The sequence below is a fragment of the Rousettus aegyptiacus genome, unplaced genomic scaffold (genome assembly GCF_014176215.1).
Source record: "Rousettus aegyptiacus isolate mRouAeg1 unplaced genomic scaffold, mRouAeg1.p scaffold_m13_p_5, whole genome shotgun sequence".
NCBI lineage: Eukaryota > Metazoa > Chordata > Mammalia > Chiroptera > Pteropodidae > Rousettus > Rousettus aegyptiacus.
Genome location: NW_023416308.1, coordinates 11,754,969 through 11,770,589, shown reverse-complemented (window position 1 = coordinate 11,770,589; position 15,621 = coordinate 11,754,969). Strand labels below are relative to the sequence as shown.

Genomic DNA, 15,621 nt, shown 5'->3' with positions numbered 1-15,621 from the left:
TTTCAGAGAAAGAATATCATCACCTTCATCAGTTATCTACATTCAAAAGTTTCCTTTTTAAGAACAGTACATCATGACAGTAAGAGCAAAGGCTTTACTTTACTAGGGATGATGACAAATGTATTCAAATGTATTAACCCTTTTGCTGCAATTCCACATCCAGGAATTTAGCCTGTGGTGAGACAGGACTGAGTTCCAGTCTTCACTCTTGTCACTTATCAGCTATGTCACTTTGGGCAGGTCATTTATCCCCTCTAAGCCTATCTCCTCATTTATTTATCAAGCCAGTCACACATCTTTCCTAGGGTTGTTATGAGGGGAGATGAAAAACAGCAACAAAAAGCACTATGACAGCGTCTCATAAATGGTCTCTAAGGTAGTTTACCTAAGAGGCCTCTTTCTCCAGGACCCCTCTGCTGAGGGCAGGCACACTGCGCAGGAAGAAGCCATAGAGCTAGAATGCAAAATGCAGTGGCTGAAAAAAAAAACACTCAAGTCAGAGCTGAGAGGAAATGAGCTCGGGACCAGGCCTTGAGGAATCGACAGATAAATTCAAGTGGAAACAGTAAGGAAACCCAGGAAAGCGTGTCTTTGTACAAGGCCCAAGCCAAAAAGCAAATGAGGTTATTTTTAACTAACATAAGAGGCTAACAGCAAATAGAACTCATTCAACTCTTAGGCCAGAGCACTGCAGTGAGGTGTCTACCATGTCAGGTTGCCAGAGCGCAGAGGCCAGCCTGCTCCACACCCTCCCCGCTCTACCTCCTTTCTGCCTTGACCCCTCGCCACTGCTAAAGCAGCAAGATTTCCAGTAAATGTTGGAAAAACTCATCTCTCTTCCTCTATGGGGGATGAGGGAGGGTGGGGTACCAAGTGTGCAAAAAGGTCCCACACACCGGCTCCAGCCAACCGGGAGCCTGATTTCCTTAGCGAGATTAAGATCTGGACCCAAGGAGTGGTTTAACCCAACCCCCAGCACTTGGCCTAAGATCTTCTGTCAGACAATTTCCCTGCCTGCAACTCCCTTGAGCAGGGCTTCTTCAGGTCTCTTCTCCATTTGGCAGCTCATGCAATGCTACTTGAAATAGTAACAGCTAAATCCGAATTAGTAAAGAACTCCAGTAATGGGTGGGCTCAAGCTAAGAAAGAGGCTCTGTAGGGCTCCTGGCTTATTTGGGCCCTGAGAACCAACTCCATCAACACTGGCCTCATTCTTAAAGCTGAGCACTGAATTCTGCCCTTCAAGGGGTAACTGAGGGAGGTAGGCCAAATTCTCCTTCACTCCCAAAACCAGCAGCCTCCATCCTGCTTGGAGGAATGCAGCAGGTAGGCCATGTCGCAGAGCATTTTAGGGAAATGGAAGGCAATATAGAATAATAACTAAGAGCAAGAGTCCTCATATAAAATCCTAGCTCTTCCTTTTGCTAGCTATGTAGCCCTGGGCAAGTCACTTTCCTTCTTAAAAGCTAATACCAACTGGTTTGCTTAAGATTAAACAGAGATAACATCTGTAAAAGTGTCTGGCACTGTGCCTACCCATTTCAAGGATTCAATAAAGGGAATCTATAATGTTCTTACAGTCTTAGAAAGAACATGGTTTCTGCAGGCATAGACTGGGTTTGAGTCCTGGCTTGACTGTTTACTGTCTAGCATGGGATAATTTACTGAAGCTTTTTGAGTGTCCTCAGCAGTAAAACGTGGCATATAAGTTACAGGGGAGAAAAAAAAATCCTTCCTGCTCTTTCTGCCTCTTCCCAATGTATACTCAGCAATGACAACATACCAGAAAAGGAGAAAGTAGAGAAAATTGTCCAATGGCTTAGTCTGTCCATGGGCTATGGTGGAAGCTGAGGGAAAGATGAGAAAAGAGGCAGCTACAGGCTCAGTGTGCCTTGGGAGTTAGACAGTCATGGCCTGGTGTTCCAGTGAAAGTAGAAACAAAACAAAACGACTGTTTATTTTTCCTTGAATGCGCTGCTGGTTGAACTGGCCAGGCAGGGTTTTACAGAACTTCATTCCCTTAACCAAATATCCCACCAAAAAAAAAAGCAAGAGACACAGGACAAAATGGACACAATCTCCTAGACCAGTCACAGGAGTTCCTTATGCAGACAAGTGAACCCCTAGGTCTCCCTTTTTGCACCCCATCACTTGATCCTTTTGCAATCAAGTTAAGATTCAATCCCAACACAGAGTGTCACTGCAAATTGTTTATTAAAACACAAAGCAATGGACAGTGAAAATCATCCTGATTTTTTTCTTTTTGGTGGGAATAGGGTGGGGCATGGAAGGGGTAGGGACAGGTGGAGACAGCCCCGAAGAGAAGGCAGCTCTATCCACCCCTACTGGCTTTCCCGGGCCAGCCAGGTTCAAAGCTCCTCAATCACATCTCACTGTGCCGCTGAAAATGTCTGTTGCACCTAGAGAGAGTTGGTTTCACTTCCGCAGGGAGAGGATGGAAATCTAAAGTAGGAGCTACAAAGGGCTACGAAGAACTTGACACTATTCTCTAGTACCTAGTACAGAATAGAGCAGCCAGGCCCAATCTGGAGTAGCAGGGTTGGCTCCCTGACAAGCCAGGTTAATGGCTGAAGAGGCTGCCCTGAGCTCAGAATGGGCAGCTGGTCCGAGCGTGGGAGAACTTAGCGGAGGAAACTAACCCAGGGTCAAATTTCTTTTCATTCCCTGGATCATGACACACCAGGGAAGAGAGGAGTCAAGAATGTCTCATTCCTGGTTTTACCGTACCGTCTCTCCCTGCCAATTCTCCCCTCCCACCTGGCAACTCTGCTCTCCTTTCCCGACAGTTGTCCTTTGAAAGGACGGAAAGCACACTTCAGTTTGTTGTTGTTTTTTCTCATACTGAAGTAAAGCACTGAAGCTCAAAATAGAGGTGAGAATGGAGTTTTGCTTTGCCTGGTGCTGTGTGCCCCCCATATCTCACAAGACTGCCTGGATGCGAGAGGTGCCAAGGCCCTCTCTGCCAACTAACAGGCACTACTGTTTCCCTGGTTGCCAGCACGATCCTGGCTCCTTGCTTTTATACTTCTGGGGGGAACCCGTCCCAAGAGATCTATCCTGCTCTTTTCCTGCCACCCCAGCCAGTCCTCAAGTCATCTGTTCTTATCAAAATGCTTTGGCAACGTAAAGCAGGCTAGCCAAAAGGCAGCTGGGGGAGGACAAACAAATCGGCAGCAAGCCATCTGCGTACAAAGAAGAGACTTGCCCTCACTGGGCAGCTGACCCATTGGTGCCAATCTAGTCTTGTAGCAAAATGAGGAAATCTAGCCCTCTCGCCCCGGGAACGGTCTTAATAACGCAAGAGCCCTAGCTCAGGCTGAAAGGGAACGATTACTCTGAGCCCTCGGAAGCTTGAACATTAAGGCTTCTTTGCAATTTTCTTGGAGCTCTTTGATCTCTAAATTATATCTTTCCATAGAAGAGAAGCAGATTTCTTCTAAGATTTCTGCACAGATCCTGGGTGTTTCTGGTTCTGCTTCTGCACTGTCACTTAGTCTTATCCCAGGCTTCTTCCCCCAGGGCCACAGCAGGATGAGGCCCAAAGCATATCCACCAACTCCTCCTTTTTTTAAACAGGGGGACCTATTAAGTCTCTCACTTTGGAAAGCTCACCTGCTCTCCTGGGTCCTTTTGGAGAGGCCTGGAGGACAATATTACATGCTGACACTTGATGCCATTAAGGCTCCTCAAGGCAAGAAGACACCTGAATTAGGTCAGAGCCGGCCAGCAAAGGGGAGGGGGAGGAAGGGATGGGGAAGAAGCCCCAAGGCAGGAAATGAAAGACCCATGCCCGGACCTGAATTTAGAGGGAACGCCCACCCTGGCTCAGAGCAGGAGAGGAAAAGGCACTGTGCTGACCGGGGTGGGTCCTTCCCCAAACCCCATGGAGGGTAGAGAACCTGCTGATTCTTTCCCTGGGCTTCCCAGGGTGAGCCGATTTCTAAGGAAAGTAATATAAGTGCTAGGAAAGGGAAAATACTGCTGCTGTTTTCTGACGTTCAACTGAGATTCTAGAAGCTATGGCCAGGCTTTCCCAGGAGAAGGTAGATGAAGGATAAGAAGGAAGAGAAATTCCTTAAAACAGAAGCTTCTCCAAAAATATAAAGAAGTCAAATCACAATTCTGAAACTGGATTAAACAGTTCCCAGGCACAGAAAAGGGAAAGTAAACTTAACTCAAACTTTACCCCACTTTTTTAAAGTGACCTCTCATGTGATCCCCAATTTCAGGCCAGTATTTCCTAGGCAAACAATGGGAACAAGAGAATAAGATCACACTCTCAAACCAACGGGTGGCCCTGCAGGTCATGTGGTCCTCCTGGGGAGTCTAACACCACTGACACTTGAAGATGACCACCTTTCAAGTCACCACAACTAAAGGTATCCACCGAGCAGCTTCTCCTCAATAGCGGAGATTTTTCAGAAAAAATGGATCTGGTTTAGGGGACATAGGTCCCACAAATTATTTCCTGGCACAATGATTCAGTCAGCATGAGTGGAGCCTAAAAAAGTCCCATTAGAGGCTGGCTGGCCCCTGACCCAAATCAGAGCTACACTGCAGCCTCTCTGCCCATCTGCAGCAGACATCATGGCATGGCCCACCCAGAAAGAAGTTTCACCTTGGTCTTCTGCTCCTGGCTTTGGCCAGCTGGGCCCAGGGGTATCTAAAAAACCTAGGACAGAGCATAGATCCAGTAGAAGAGCCCAGATGTCTCCTTCCCCACCCCTAACTAGCATCACTCATCACCTCTCCAAGCCCAGTCAGACTTCCTACAGTGCAGCCTCTCAGTCCTAGCACTAGCTCAAAATACAGACATGGGAACAAACAGTGCAAAAAGCAAAAGATGAACTACAGAGTAATTCTTGACACACACAATACAAAAATAAAAATAAAAATAAAAATAAAGAGTGCCCCATCCCACCCCTTTAAGCTAAACTTCACGTACCTATATCATCTTGGCGGAGCCAAAAAAAAAAAAAGAAAAAAAAAAAAGCTTTCAAGTTCAACATCATGAGCCAGCTGTGACCAGCCCTGGGCAGCTTAGCTGGGTGGGCTTGGCTCCAGGGGCCTCTACCCCAGCCCCCACCATACTTTTTCCTGTTTCCTTATTTCCCCTTTAGCTTTTGTGAGCCATAGAAAGATGTTCCTTCCTTTGAGACACAACCAAAGAGGAAAGTGCCCATTCCTACCCCTGAGCTCAGGGGAAAAGGGTGGGCTTGGAAACAGAGGCAGAAGCAAAGCTGCTTGGCTTACAGTACCATTAGGAAATGGCCCAAGGAGCCAGAGTTTCCTTCTGAGACTCTGAGTCACTAAAGGGATGGGTTGAGGTGAAGAGGCGGGGACCCCTCCTTCCTCAGGGAGACCCAGGCAAACTAACAAACAAGGCAGAATGGAGGCAGCAAGCTTTCCTTCCTTGTCTTGTCAATTGTATTGGCAGTGGCCTACGGTTTTGGGGGTTGTGATGGAATGAGGACTGAAGCCACTGTTAGAAGCCCAGTTAATAGTCAGGATGTCCACTGCCCCAGGATGGTGGTCCCAGTATCAAGACTACAGGATGTCATCCTTCAAAGCAGGGAGCTTTGTGAAACATTCCAAAAAGTGTTTCTCTGATTATAGCCTCAGGCCATAGCCATTCAGCTGCCTGACGCAATACCCTAATACTGAGGCCTAAGTCACAGCAAAAATAAAGAACTACAACTCTCATAGGACGAAATGCTGGCCTGTAGTAACTCACTAAGAACCAAAACCCAGAACATGAGCCTAAGGCTACTTAATTTGCCATAATGAGCAGTTCAAATATATTGAGCTCTTTAAACACATCCAAAAAACAAACTCAAAATTAAACATACTCTGATAAAATGGGCCTTGCCTGAGATTCTATTCTGCTCCAGCCTTCAAGCAGAAGCTAATCCTGCTGCCTTCCATCCACAAAGTTCCTTGTAGCTAGGAAAAGGATGACAGTGACGAAAAAGGAGGGAAACAAGGAAGCTTAATTTCCTCCAGAAATGTTTCCAGGGAATTCAAGACAGACACCTAGATGCTAACGTTGGCTTCAGAGCTGCCAAGACGATGGCTGACAGGAAATCTTTTGGTGCTGTCACACCAAGAACCTGACTGCTACTTGGACAGGAAAATGAGGGGCATACTATTAAGATCAGTGAGCAGTGTCACTGGGCCAGATACAATCAGTCTAGCTCCTTGGGGCAACTCTAGGCATAACCCCAAACTGGTTGAACCGTGAGAGACAAGGACATAAGAATGAACATCAGATACTAGACACTCTAAACAGTGGTCAGTCACTTAGTGGGGCTCAAGTCTCTGAGGTTGTTCTTAAGTTATGCTAACATAAGCCTTTTCTAATCCAAAGACCAGAAGAGACTCTTAAGGTCAAGTGTTCTGTTGCTGCGAGCTGGAAAGCATCCCTGACCCCTGGCAGCAAGACCCTACAAAGGGGCCAGTACAAGAACTGCTGGGTCCTCCTGGCTGCCGGCTCAGAGATCCAGGGAGGGAGGTACCTTCAAGGTGAGGTGGTAGACAGTAAGACATTCAAGCAGAAAGAACCCTAAGTCTTCATGTGTCATTCCCTTCTTGGCAATAATTTAGTGGGATGGTTGAGCAAAGAGATTTCAAATGAGCCACATTAAGACAGACAGACGGGGAAAGAGAGAGAGGAAATCAAGTCCCCAACAGGCACTGAAATCAAAATGATTTGTTGTGGTAACAAGTCAGAGGCAATTTGAGGACCTGACATAAACTAATCGTCCTGGATACCAGACAGTCCTCAAACTGGCACATGTCAGGGAGAGAAGCAATGACAAAGCTCAAACACTTAAGGTAAAACCATCATTGGACTAAAACCAGAAAGGCTTCCAAGTAAGGAAGTATCTAATTTTCATTCTTTTTTAAAATCCCCCTTCCATTTTCATCTTTATCACACAAATTATACACCTTCACAGACACACAAACCGCAGACATCCCAGGACATCTGGAAACACATCTGGATATAACTTCAGAACATACCCAACTCCCAGTATTGGTCTTCTCAAGTAATAAGATGACATTTCCTTGCTGTTAATTGCTAACCTAAAAAAAAGGCATCTGCTCCAGCTTCCGAGTCCTTTCTAGTAGGTATACAGACGAGGATCCTTAAACAGGTAGGACCCAGTTTACCCTAAGTACCCTAGAGAGGAAAGAGATGGCTGGAGGCCAGCCACAAAGAGAGGACTAGGACTGAAGCAGGTCTGGAATCAGGTGGTGGACAAGGGCTGCTCTACTCATTCGACCTCTTTTTATCTCCTTTAATTGTGTGTGTGTGTGTGTGTGTGTGTGTGTGTGTGTGTTAATCACCATGAAAAATACAGAAACCAAACCAACACGTTTGATTTCTTTCCCACACCCTCCACCCTGTTCAGGATGGTAATTTGTCCTCACAACCGGCAGAGGCAGAAGAGGGTTGGAATGAAGACTCCGAAGGCCACCAGGATGGGGAACATGAGGCTGCTGTTGTCCGAGGCATAGGGGTTAGGTGTGCGGGGGCCTGACTGCACCCGGTTCTTATTGGTCTGTCTCTTGAGATTAGACCCCTCATCATACTCTTCTTCTTCTTCTTCCTCTTCTTTCTTCTCCAATCCTGGATGAGGCTGCAGCTTTGGTACATCTGACACAAGGAAGAGGACACCTTTTAAGTAAGACCCCCAGCATTTAAGTGATACCCTTAAGAACAGTAAATGAGCCACAATAAAGAGAGGCTATGACCTAACTGGGGTCAATGACCCAACACCCAAAACTTAACCTTTTCAAGTCCCTCCCCCCTCCCATAATCCCTCCTTCCCCTTTGATTCACAAAACAGCTGAGTAAAAGCTGATCCAGACTTCTGAGTTCTCAGCATACACCACCCTCCTTTCTGCTCTGCCTCCTCCTTAGGGACTCAGCTATGAATCTGTTTGGTGGCAAGGCAGCCCCCTGGATGTCATCATATCAGCAAGTGGGGGACCTCAAGACAATAGGATGAGATTCTCAGTGCATTCAGGATGAGCTGGGAAAAGGCAGAGGTGGAATGGGGGAGAAAAGTCACTAAGACACAAGCTTTCTCTACAAAAACCAGCCTGGGAAGCCGGGATAATCTCAACCTTGAGAAAGAGACATATCCTGAGGCTGGATCGCAAGCGCAAGGAGACATTAATAAATGAACTTTTGTCCAGTGCAGTCTGGCAATGCTGGAATCTCTCAGAGCATACCGAAACACTAAAGAATTTCTCCTTTTGCCCTTTTTCTTTTTTGCCCTCAGGAAATAAATGTCAAAGAAAACAGAATAAGGATAAATTTTAGGCAATTCCAAATGACGAAAAGGGTCAGGGCACACGAATAGGTACCATTATTAATCACAATTTACAGTGAATTTCAAGGAATTTGTCCAAAATCAGTAGCAAGATTTAAAAACAGTGCTCCAAAACTTAGAGCTAGCACCACTCCACATCACATTCATCCCCAGACATCTGACTGTGGATTCACCACAATATGTTTTCTAAGTAGTGAACAGTTAAATTATCCCCCAAGGGCTTGCTCAACCACATTCTCCAGCCCAAGTCAAAAAGCAGATCAAAAACACAACTTACCATCCACTGTCCCAGCCATGATGTAGAGTGCACATACTTTGGGATTGTCATAGTAACCCTAGGGAATGAGAAACAGTGGTGAGCCCGGCACAGTAGCAGACAATTCGCCTGCACCATTCTTGTGAGCTCTTCCTTGGCGAGGAGGGCAGAGGAGGAGCGTTACCTTGACAAACTCGATGTAGAGTTTCCCTGTGAAGGTGGACACCTCCCCCAGGACGCTCAGCTTCCCCTTTCTGATGCTCATAGGGATGATTTCATCATGAGCTGTGCTGTGCCCAACCCGATCAAAGATATCCAAGTCCTTCACCACCACGTGGCCATTCAATCGCACATCAAATACCTTCCGAGATGAAAAAAAGACCATGTCAAAACCAGCAGCTTCACACTCCTTCGGCAGGTAGAAATTATACACCTGCCTGGGCTTCAAGTTCAAAAATAATTTAAGAAATAACAGGGCTGGATATATTCCGGGCTGGCTCGCTAGCATCCTTTATCTGAGCCAAACCAAAGGCACGTTCTTCACTGTTAAGGAGGCCTCAAACTGGCCTTAGGGAACAAAGAAAACAAACAAAAAACTCAACATGGGAAGGAAAGTCACAGAAAGGACACAAAAAGAACAAGGTTAAAAACAAGAAGGTGCTGACAAGCAAGAAGGGAGAGATAACCAAGAGGGCCTTAACAGGATCAGTGAGTTGCCAAGAACTAGGATTCTGGTACTACTCTCTGTCACCAATCCCATGGCAAGTGTAGCCTCATGAGCAATGGGACATAACTTCCCTAGGGGCAAAAGGAATCTAGCTTTTCCTCAAAGCTCATCTGTTCCTCCCTTCCAGGGAGGTTTGTACACTCTGGCCCAGAGCAGAGGACTATCCAAGAGTGGCAATGTCCCACTGGTCAAGTGGCAGCCTGATCAGGCCTCACCTTCTGCTGAGACTGTGCAAAGTAGACCTCGGCAAATTTCAACACCAGCACATAGTCCCCCTCCTCTTTGATGGGCACTTCATAGCCAAAGGTTTCCTCATTGTACCGCTCTGTTTGATATAGGATCTGGTCCTCAGGGTTGGAACGCAGGATTGGCAGTTTCATGCCATAGTCAGAGGCTGGGGACAAAAGACAAAGAGAAACCACATCAGAGGCAAAACATAAAAGACCACCAGAGACCCTAGAATCGCCAGAGGCATTTCCAGCACAATACTAATAACCCTCCCAGTGGAAGGGGCCACCCCCTCTGCACCTGGCTCCAAACAGACCAGACACAAAGGCAAGAATCACACAGCCATTACCAAGTCAGAGTAAAAGGAGAGAAAGCAAATGCTAATCACCAACAGCTCCTGTAACCCTCACAGCAGAATTTTTTCAAGTCATGTTAAAATGACTTTTCCTCAACTGTACAGAGAGTGATGAGAAGAGAACAAGTCTAACTCCTTATTAGAACAAAGCACTATGCTACAGCTGCCTGCTTCCCTGCGAGGGAAAGCTTCAGAGAGACCTCATAAAATAAGGGGGATGGCCAGGAACTCTACGAGACGATTAAGTTCAAAAGAGTATTTTCTCAATCAGAAAAGCTCAGAGTCTAAAAAACAGGATATCTGTTAGGAAAGTCATTCTTCATTGTCTTTACCACAAATAAGATGACAGCTTTAGTTGCTTTTTATAATTTCATTCAAAAAGTTCCAAGGCTGATAAAAAGAAACATGCTCATAAAAACAAGGGTGTGATGCTCTGTAATTTCCTTTGGGTCCAAGCACCTTACTTCTCACAGACACTTTACAAAACTCAGTGCAACCTGCTCCCTTCAACACTCCCTCATTTAAACCAAAAGAAGAAAAAAAGTTCCTACTATATTTTCCCCACACCCAACACGGTCCCCGACACGTTAAGCAGGCACTCAATATGACTTACTGAATGAATAAATAGCAACAAAGGAGGTGTCTATAAAACAGAGAAGCCCTGCTTTTCTCTCCACAGGGCTAGAGCCACCCCAAGAGTCCTACTGGTACCTCTGGCTTAAGATGCCCAAGTCCAGAAGGAGCCACCTTTCCCATCTCACAGACTAACAAGGAATACAGCAGGGTAAAAGTAAAGATACTTATGCTGGGTCTGTAACAGAACGGCTGAAAATATCTACTGCTCCCACCCCTCCCTCAGTCTTGGTAAGAGACAAGACAATGTATGTTTCCCCCCCCCCCAACATAACTAACAAAACTGGGGTCTTTCTTCAAATATAAGACACCACACTCTAGCCGCAGAGATGAAGAGTTATGCTTCCTCCTTCAGAGAGTAGCCTGATTCCTTTATCCTATAAACACAAAGAGGCTTCCCAGTACTCCGTAAATCTACTTTGCAAACAGTGATCTTGGTACACAGGCATAGTCTCTCCTCCAGCCTGGAATTAAGATTTCAAGACTTCCCACACAGTGACCTAGAAGACATTTGGTACCTACATCCTTTGGGAGATGTCTGACTGGCCATCCCTGGAACTTTAACTTCTGAATCATCAAAACTCCAAGGGAAAGGATCTTGTATCTCCAAGGGAGATTAAAGAGTAACAGTGGCTAAGGTCAAGCCCTCAAAAAAACAAACATAACTGTTAACAGTTCCTGTAAGTGAAAAGTAGAGAAGATCAGATGGACTGATGAGACAATGCAACAGGAAACTCACTGCACTATTGTCTTCAGACTTTTTTCTTCCTATTTCTCCTCAAGAAATCGAAGAAGGGGAGCTGAGCAGCACTACAAAGGACATAGTGCTAACATGCCCCAGCTCTTTCCCAGGCTCCAACCATTACACTGGGCATAAACCCATGAAAATTAAAAGACTGCTATTTTTCTTCCAACTGAGTTCTAAGAATTTTCCTTCTTCTGTGAGGACCGTGATCCTTACAAATTTGGAACATTAACTCTATTTGCTTTTTAGATACACACAAAAAAATTTGTGCATGTGTGGGGAATCTTTTTTTTTCTTGCCAAGTGGAAAATGTGAGAAACTGACAGTAATGTAATCTCTGGCAGTCTCAGACCCACAACTAAGAACACTCAGCCATGTGAACAAAAAGTACTTAACAACCTCAGGATTACCTTTAAATATTTTCCTTTAAAGCTCCAGTGGCTTGCCCAAGAATTTACCACATGCAAAGTTGAATTTGCCCAAGTCCCAAGATATACAGCAGCATAAAGAATTTTCTTTTCCCTCCCTTGCCTTTATATATTCACAACTAATCAGACTTCTCTAAAATATAGTGAAGTGTACACAGCACAGTGCCGAAGTTGGCAAAATATAGCTCAGACAGTAAAGTCAGAAAGGGAGCCAAAGGGCCTACATTCAGTCCACCACTACTTAGGCCTAGAAAATGAAATACCCAGGCTACTTGAAAAATTCAGCCCAGGTTTTAGAGTAAGACAGGTGTGGAGATGAATTCTGGCTCTGCTACCTACTGTGTGATTCAAAACAAGTTATTTTCTCTAGGTGTTTTCTCACCTGTAAAATGGGGATATCGCTTACCTAAAGTCTCTGTGAACTTCTGCCACTTGACGTGCTTGCAAATGAAGCCTGCATCTTAGGTGACAGCATAGGTGACAATACTGGAACAGAATTCTAAACAAATTCTGTGGCCCTAAGCAAATTAGAGGCATCCTATCTTTCAAACTCTTATCTCATCAAGGCCAAATCCTTCCTCACCCAAAAGGATGGCTCCCCCAAAAGGGTCTTCCTTAGGCCTGTGGAATTAGTAACCTGATAGGTTCAGGCCCCTAGTCAGCTTTTTTCTTCTCCAGAGTCATGTTCTGCCCTACTTTTAATTCCCTGTAAAAGGTCATCAAGCAAAGAAAAAGATAGAGACACTTTAACCTGTTTTGGACAGGACAGTTTTCAGATTCATGTCACTAATTTCTAAAGCATAAGAAATTTTATTAAGAAGGAAAATAAGGCTCAGAGAAGTAAAGCGAATTCTTCAAGATAATACAAATAAAGGAAATAGCCTCTCCTAAAATCAAGCCCTCAGTCCAAATAACCATGTCTTTTCCTCTTTAGAGTAAAGAAGAACCCAGAATGAGCAAGTTAAAAAGAACCTGGAATGTGCAGCATGCCAAAATCCCAAATTGAGCACTTCTGAATCACTTTCTGTAATGGTACTTCCATCTGTTGAAGCACACAGGTTGAAAAAGCCTTTCCCAGGTTGTCAATATTTCCTATTAACACTAACCATCCTCAAGACAGAAATGAAATTCAATAACATTATGAAATGCCTTTGAAAGCAAAAGCCACTAGGTGCCCTGGGCCACTCACAGTTACACAAATGCTGGACTACAAAGACACTAAAGAGAAACATGCAAGTTCAAAAGCAGGTCAAACCCTTATCTGGATTAACTTGGCAAGAAATATCTAAATTCATTCAACATAAAATGAACTTTCTTCATCTTGCTGGAAACAGTACCACAGCAAGATATATAAGACAGCTCCTTCTGAAATTAGTGCGAAAACAACTGTATGGGGCAAGGGTCTCGAACTAGCTGGCACGCCCTTACCCAAACAGTGCCAGAGCAGCGTGAACAGCTGCACTTCCTTGGGTGGTGCCACTCCTTCAAACAGAAGAAACTAGAGACCTAGACCTGACTCCTGAGAGTGGAAGTTTAATCACATCTCAGCCACAGACCTAATCCAGCAAAATGCTACTCTCAGGCACTCAGAAGTACAAAGTTGCAATAGGTTGGTCCAAGCTGCAGGAAACAACCATCTTCAACTCTTTATCCATGCCTTAATTCTACTACAATTCCAAATCAAACTGACAGAGTGTCCCAAAGGCCAAGGTCAAGATAGGACTCCACTGAACATAAGCTTTGGTAGGTCTCATGTAATTCTACTTGCTACAATAAACTCTGACTGGTGACCGCACCAAAACACACAAAAAAACGCCACCTGCACCAGCATATTTAAACAATGATTTCTGAATAAGAGGAGTAGCTGGAGACTAAATCTTTGTGGTCTTAACTGCCTTCTCTGGAACTAAAAGGATAATGTAACCTATGTAAAGCCTGGTATCTGTTAAGTGAAAGGAACCATCTGCACAGTCCTCACCACAGCCGTCCCAAGAGACAAAGTCCACAAACGGTCTCTAGTTTCCTCTCTAGGCTCCTTCTGCCCTGCCCACACCCAGGAAGAAAAAGGAAGGATCCAGGATGGAGACAGCAATGACCTCCTGCTATGAAGTCTGGCTTTGTGGCTTTTAAAGCTGCCGAAGACTAGGGCCCTGACTTGGCTGAACCCAGGCTAGCTTCTGAGACTTACATGCCAGGGCTAAATAAATTCCAAGACAAACATAGAACTTCAGAAAGCCCTGTGTCCCAATACTCTCACACGTATGGAAGTCATAAACTCCCTCATATAACAAACTCCAGGACACTGCAATTAACTTGGAAGATCTAAGTTAAACTCTTTAATGAAGGCAAGAGCCAAATCTGGGCATTGTGGAAAGAGTGCAAGAAACTGTCTCCTAGTTTTCTGGAGATGGCATGTTGCCAATTTGGCAGCCTCTGAGCCCAGCATACAGCATAAATCTCTTTCCAACACATGAAGCAAGGAACTCCTTAAACCTGGTTTCCAATCCTACTTACAGAAGAAAGAGTCTAGAGCAGATTTCCCAAAGAGTGGTCTGGGGATGAAACCTGGTGCAGAAACCTGGGTTTGATTTCCTAGGTCTGGGGTTTGCATTTTTAACCAGCTCCACTGGCAAGTCTCCCACTAACTTGGAGAACTGTGCAGTTCTGTGAAAACCACTGTTGCTCAGTCAGTTCAGTCAAAAGCATTTTTCCCATGAGCTGGAATCATTATCTCTCTCGACCACTTAGGGTGGGTTCTACACACAGAATATTCAGATTTTACACTGGTTGACACAGCAGACACACCATCAGCCTCCAGCACAGGATGGCTTCAATATAATCACCCTCTGGGGGCCCGCCTGTGGCTTTTACTTTTAAGCATACATAGTCTTCGCTCCAAAGGGGGGCGAGAGAGGAGGCTGCAAACTTTCCTGGCCCATCCTCTTCGAAGATTCCTTTCTATTCTGGCTAAGAATCAAGACCCAGTCCTGCAAAAGGAGTAAGGAAAGCGGCCAATGTCTGGGTCGGCAGGAATCTACCAGGAACTAACTTGATCGGAGAGAAGAACCACCCGGGCCAGGGACACGGATAACCTACAACCGTGAGGCCTCGAGGTGACAACAGGCCGCCCTCGACTTTACTTTTTTCCCAGCTCAAGTGTAGGCTATGGGTTAAGAAAATGCAGGACGCGAGGTCCAAATATAACTTCTCGCCAACTCTCTGCCTCAATGGTTCTTGGTAGCTTCCAGTCAGTGCCAGGTTCTGAGGTGTGACCAGGTCCCTGAGGAAACTGCGGAAAGAAACTTCGCTCCAGAGACGTGGCCCCAGGGTCAAGGCAGGCTCAGGGCCCGCAGCCTTCGGCCGGCGGCGCCCGGCGGCGGCAGGCCCGGGATCCCGCGGCTCCGCGAGGGTCTCTCACCTCGGCCCACCCGGCCTTCCAGAGGGTCCTTGCGGAAGTGAATCCCGTGCACGTCCACATGCGCCTCGCCGCCCGCGTTGACCGCCCAAATAACGCTGTCCGACAGCCCAGCCCCCGCCGTGCCGACCACGCCGAACCCTGGCCCCCGGAGCGCCGACAGCAGCAGCAGCAGCAGCAGCCGCAGAAGCGCCACGGCGGCTCCCTCAGCTGCCTGGGCCCCCAGCATGGCGGCCACTACAGCGGGGGCAGCCTCCGCCGACCCTCTTCCTCAGCCGGCCGCCAGGCCGCCCTGGACTCAGAGAAACAGCGCCACGGGCCGCTCTGCCTCAGCCGCCGGGGACATCTCGCTCTCAGTCAGGCCTCCTTCACAGCCACGGGTACCGCCTCCCACCTCTGGAACAACCTACCCCGCCACCCAGCCCCGGCCACGACGCTGCACCCAATCAGCGTCCGGCCCTCATTAATACCCAA

At 46.3% G+C, this 15,621-nt stretch overlaps 1 protein-coding gene across 2 annotated transcripts; it reads right to left on the bottom strand.

Annotated features, from left to right (window-relative positions):
- Positions 1–2,195: 2,195 nt before the first annotated feature.
- On the bottom strand, positions 2,196–15,558 carry MLEC (malectin). Of its 2 annotated transcripts, none has more exons than XM_016127172.2 (5): positions 15,151–15,558; positions 9,559–9,737; positions 8,801–8,977; positions 8,638–8,695; positions 2,196–7,678 (listed from the first exon to the last, which is right to left on the bottom strand). In XM_016127172.2, the coding sequence occupies exons 1-5, from the start codon at positions 15,374–15,376 to the stop codon at positions 7,449–7,451; spliced, it is 870 nt and encodes a 289-aa protein (XP_015982658.1). In that variant the 5' UTR covers positions 15,377–15,558; the 3' UTR covers positions 2,196–7,448. The 2 variants fall into 2 exon arrangements, with proteins under 2 accessions (XP_015982658.1, XP_015982659.1); XM_016127173.2 differs by lacking the exon at positions 15,151–15,558 and adding an exon at positions 11,082–11,292.
- Between the last annotated feature and the right edge of the window lie 63 nt (positions 15,559–15,621).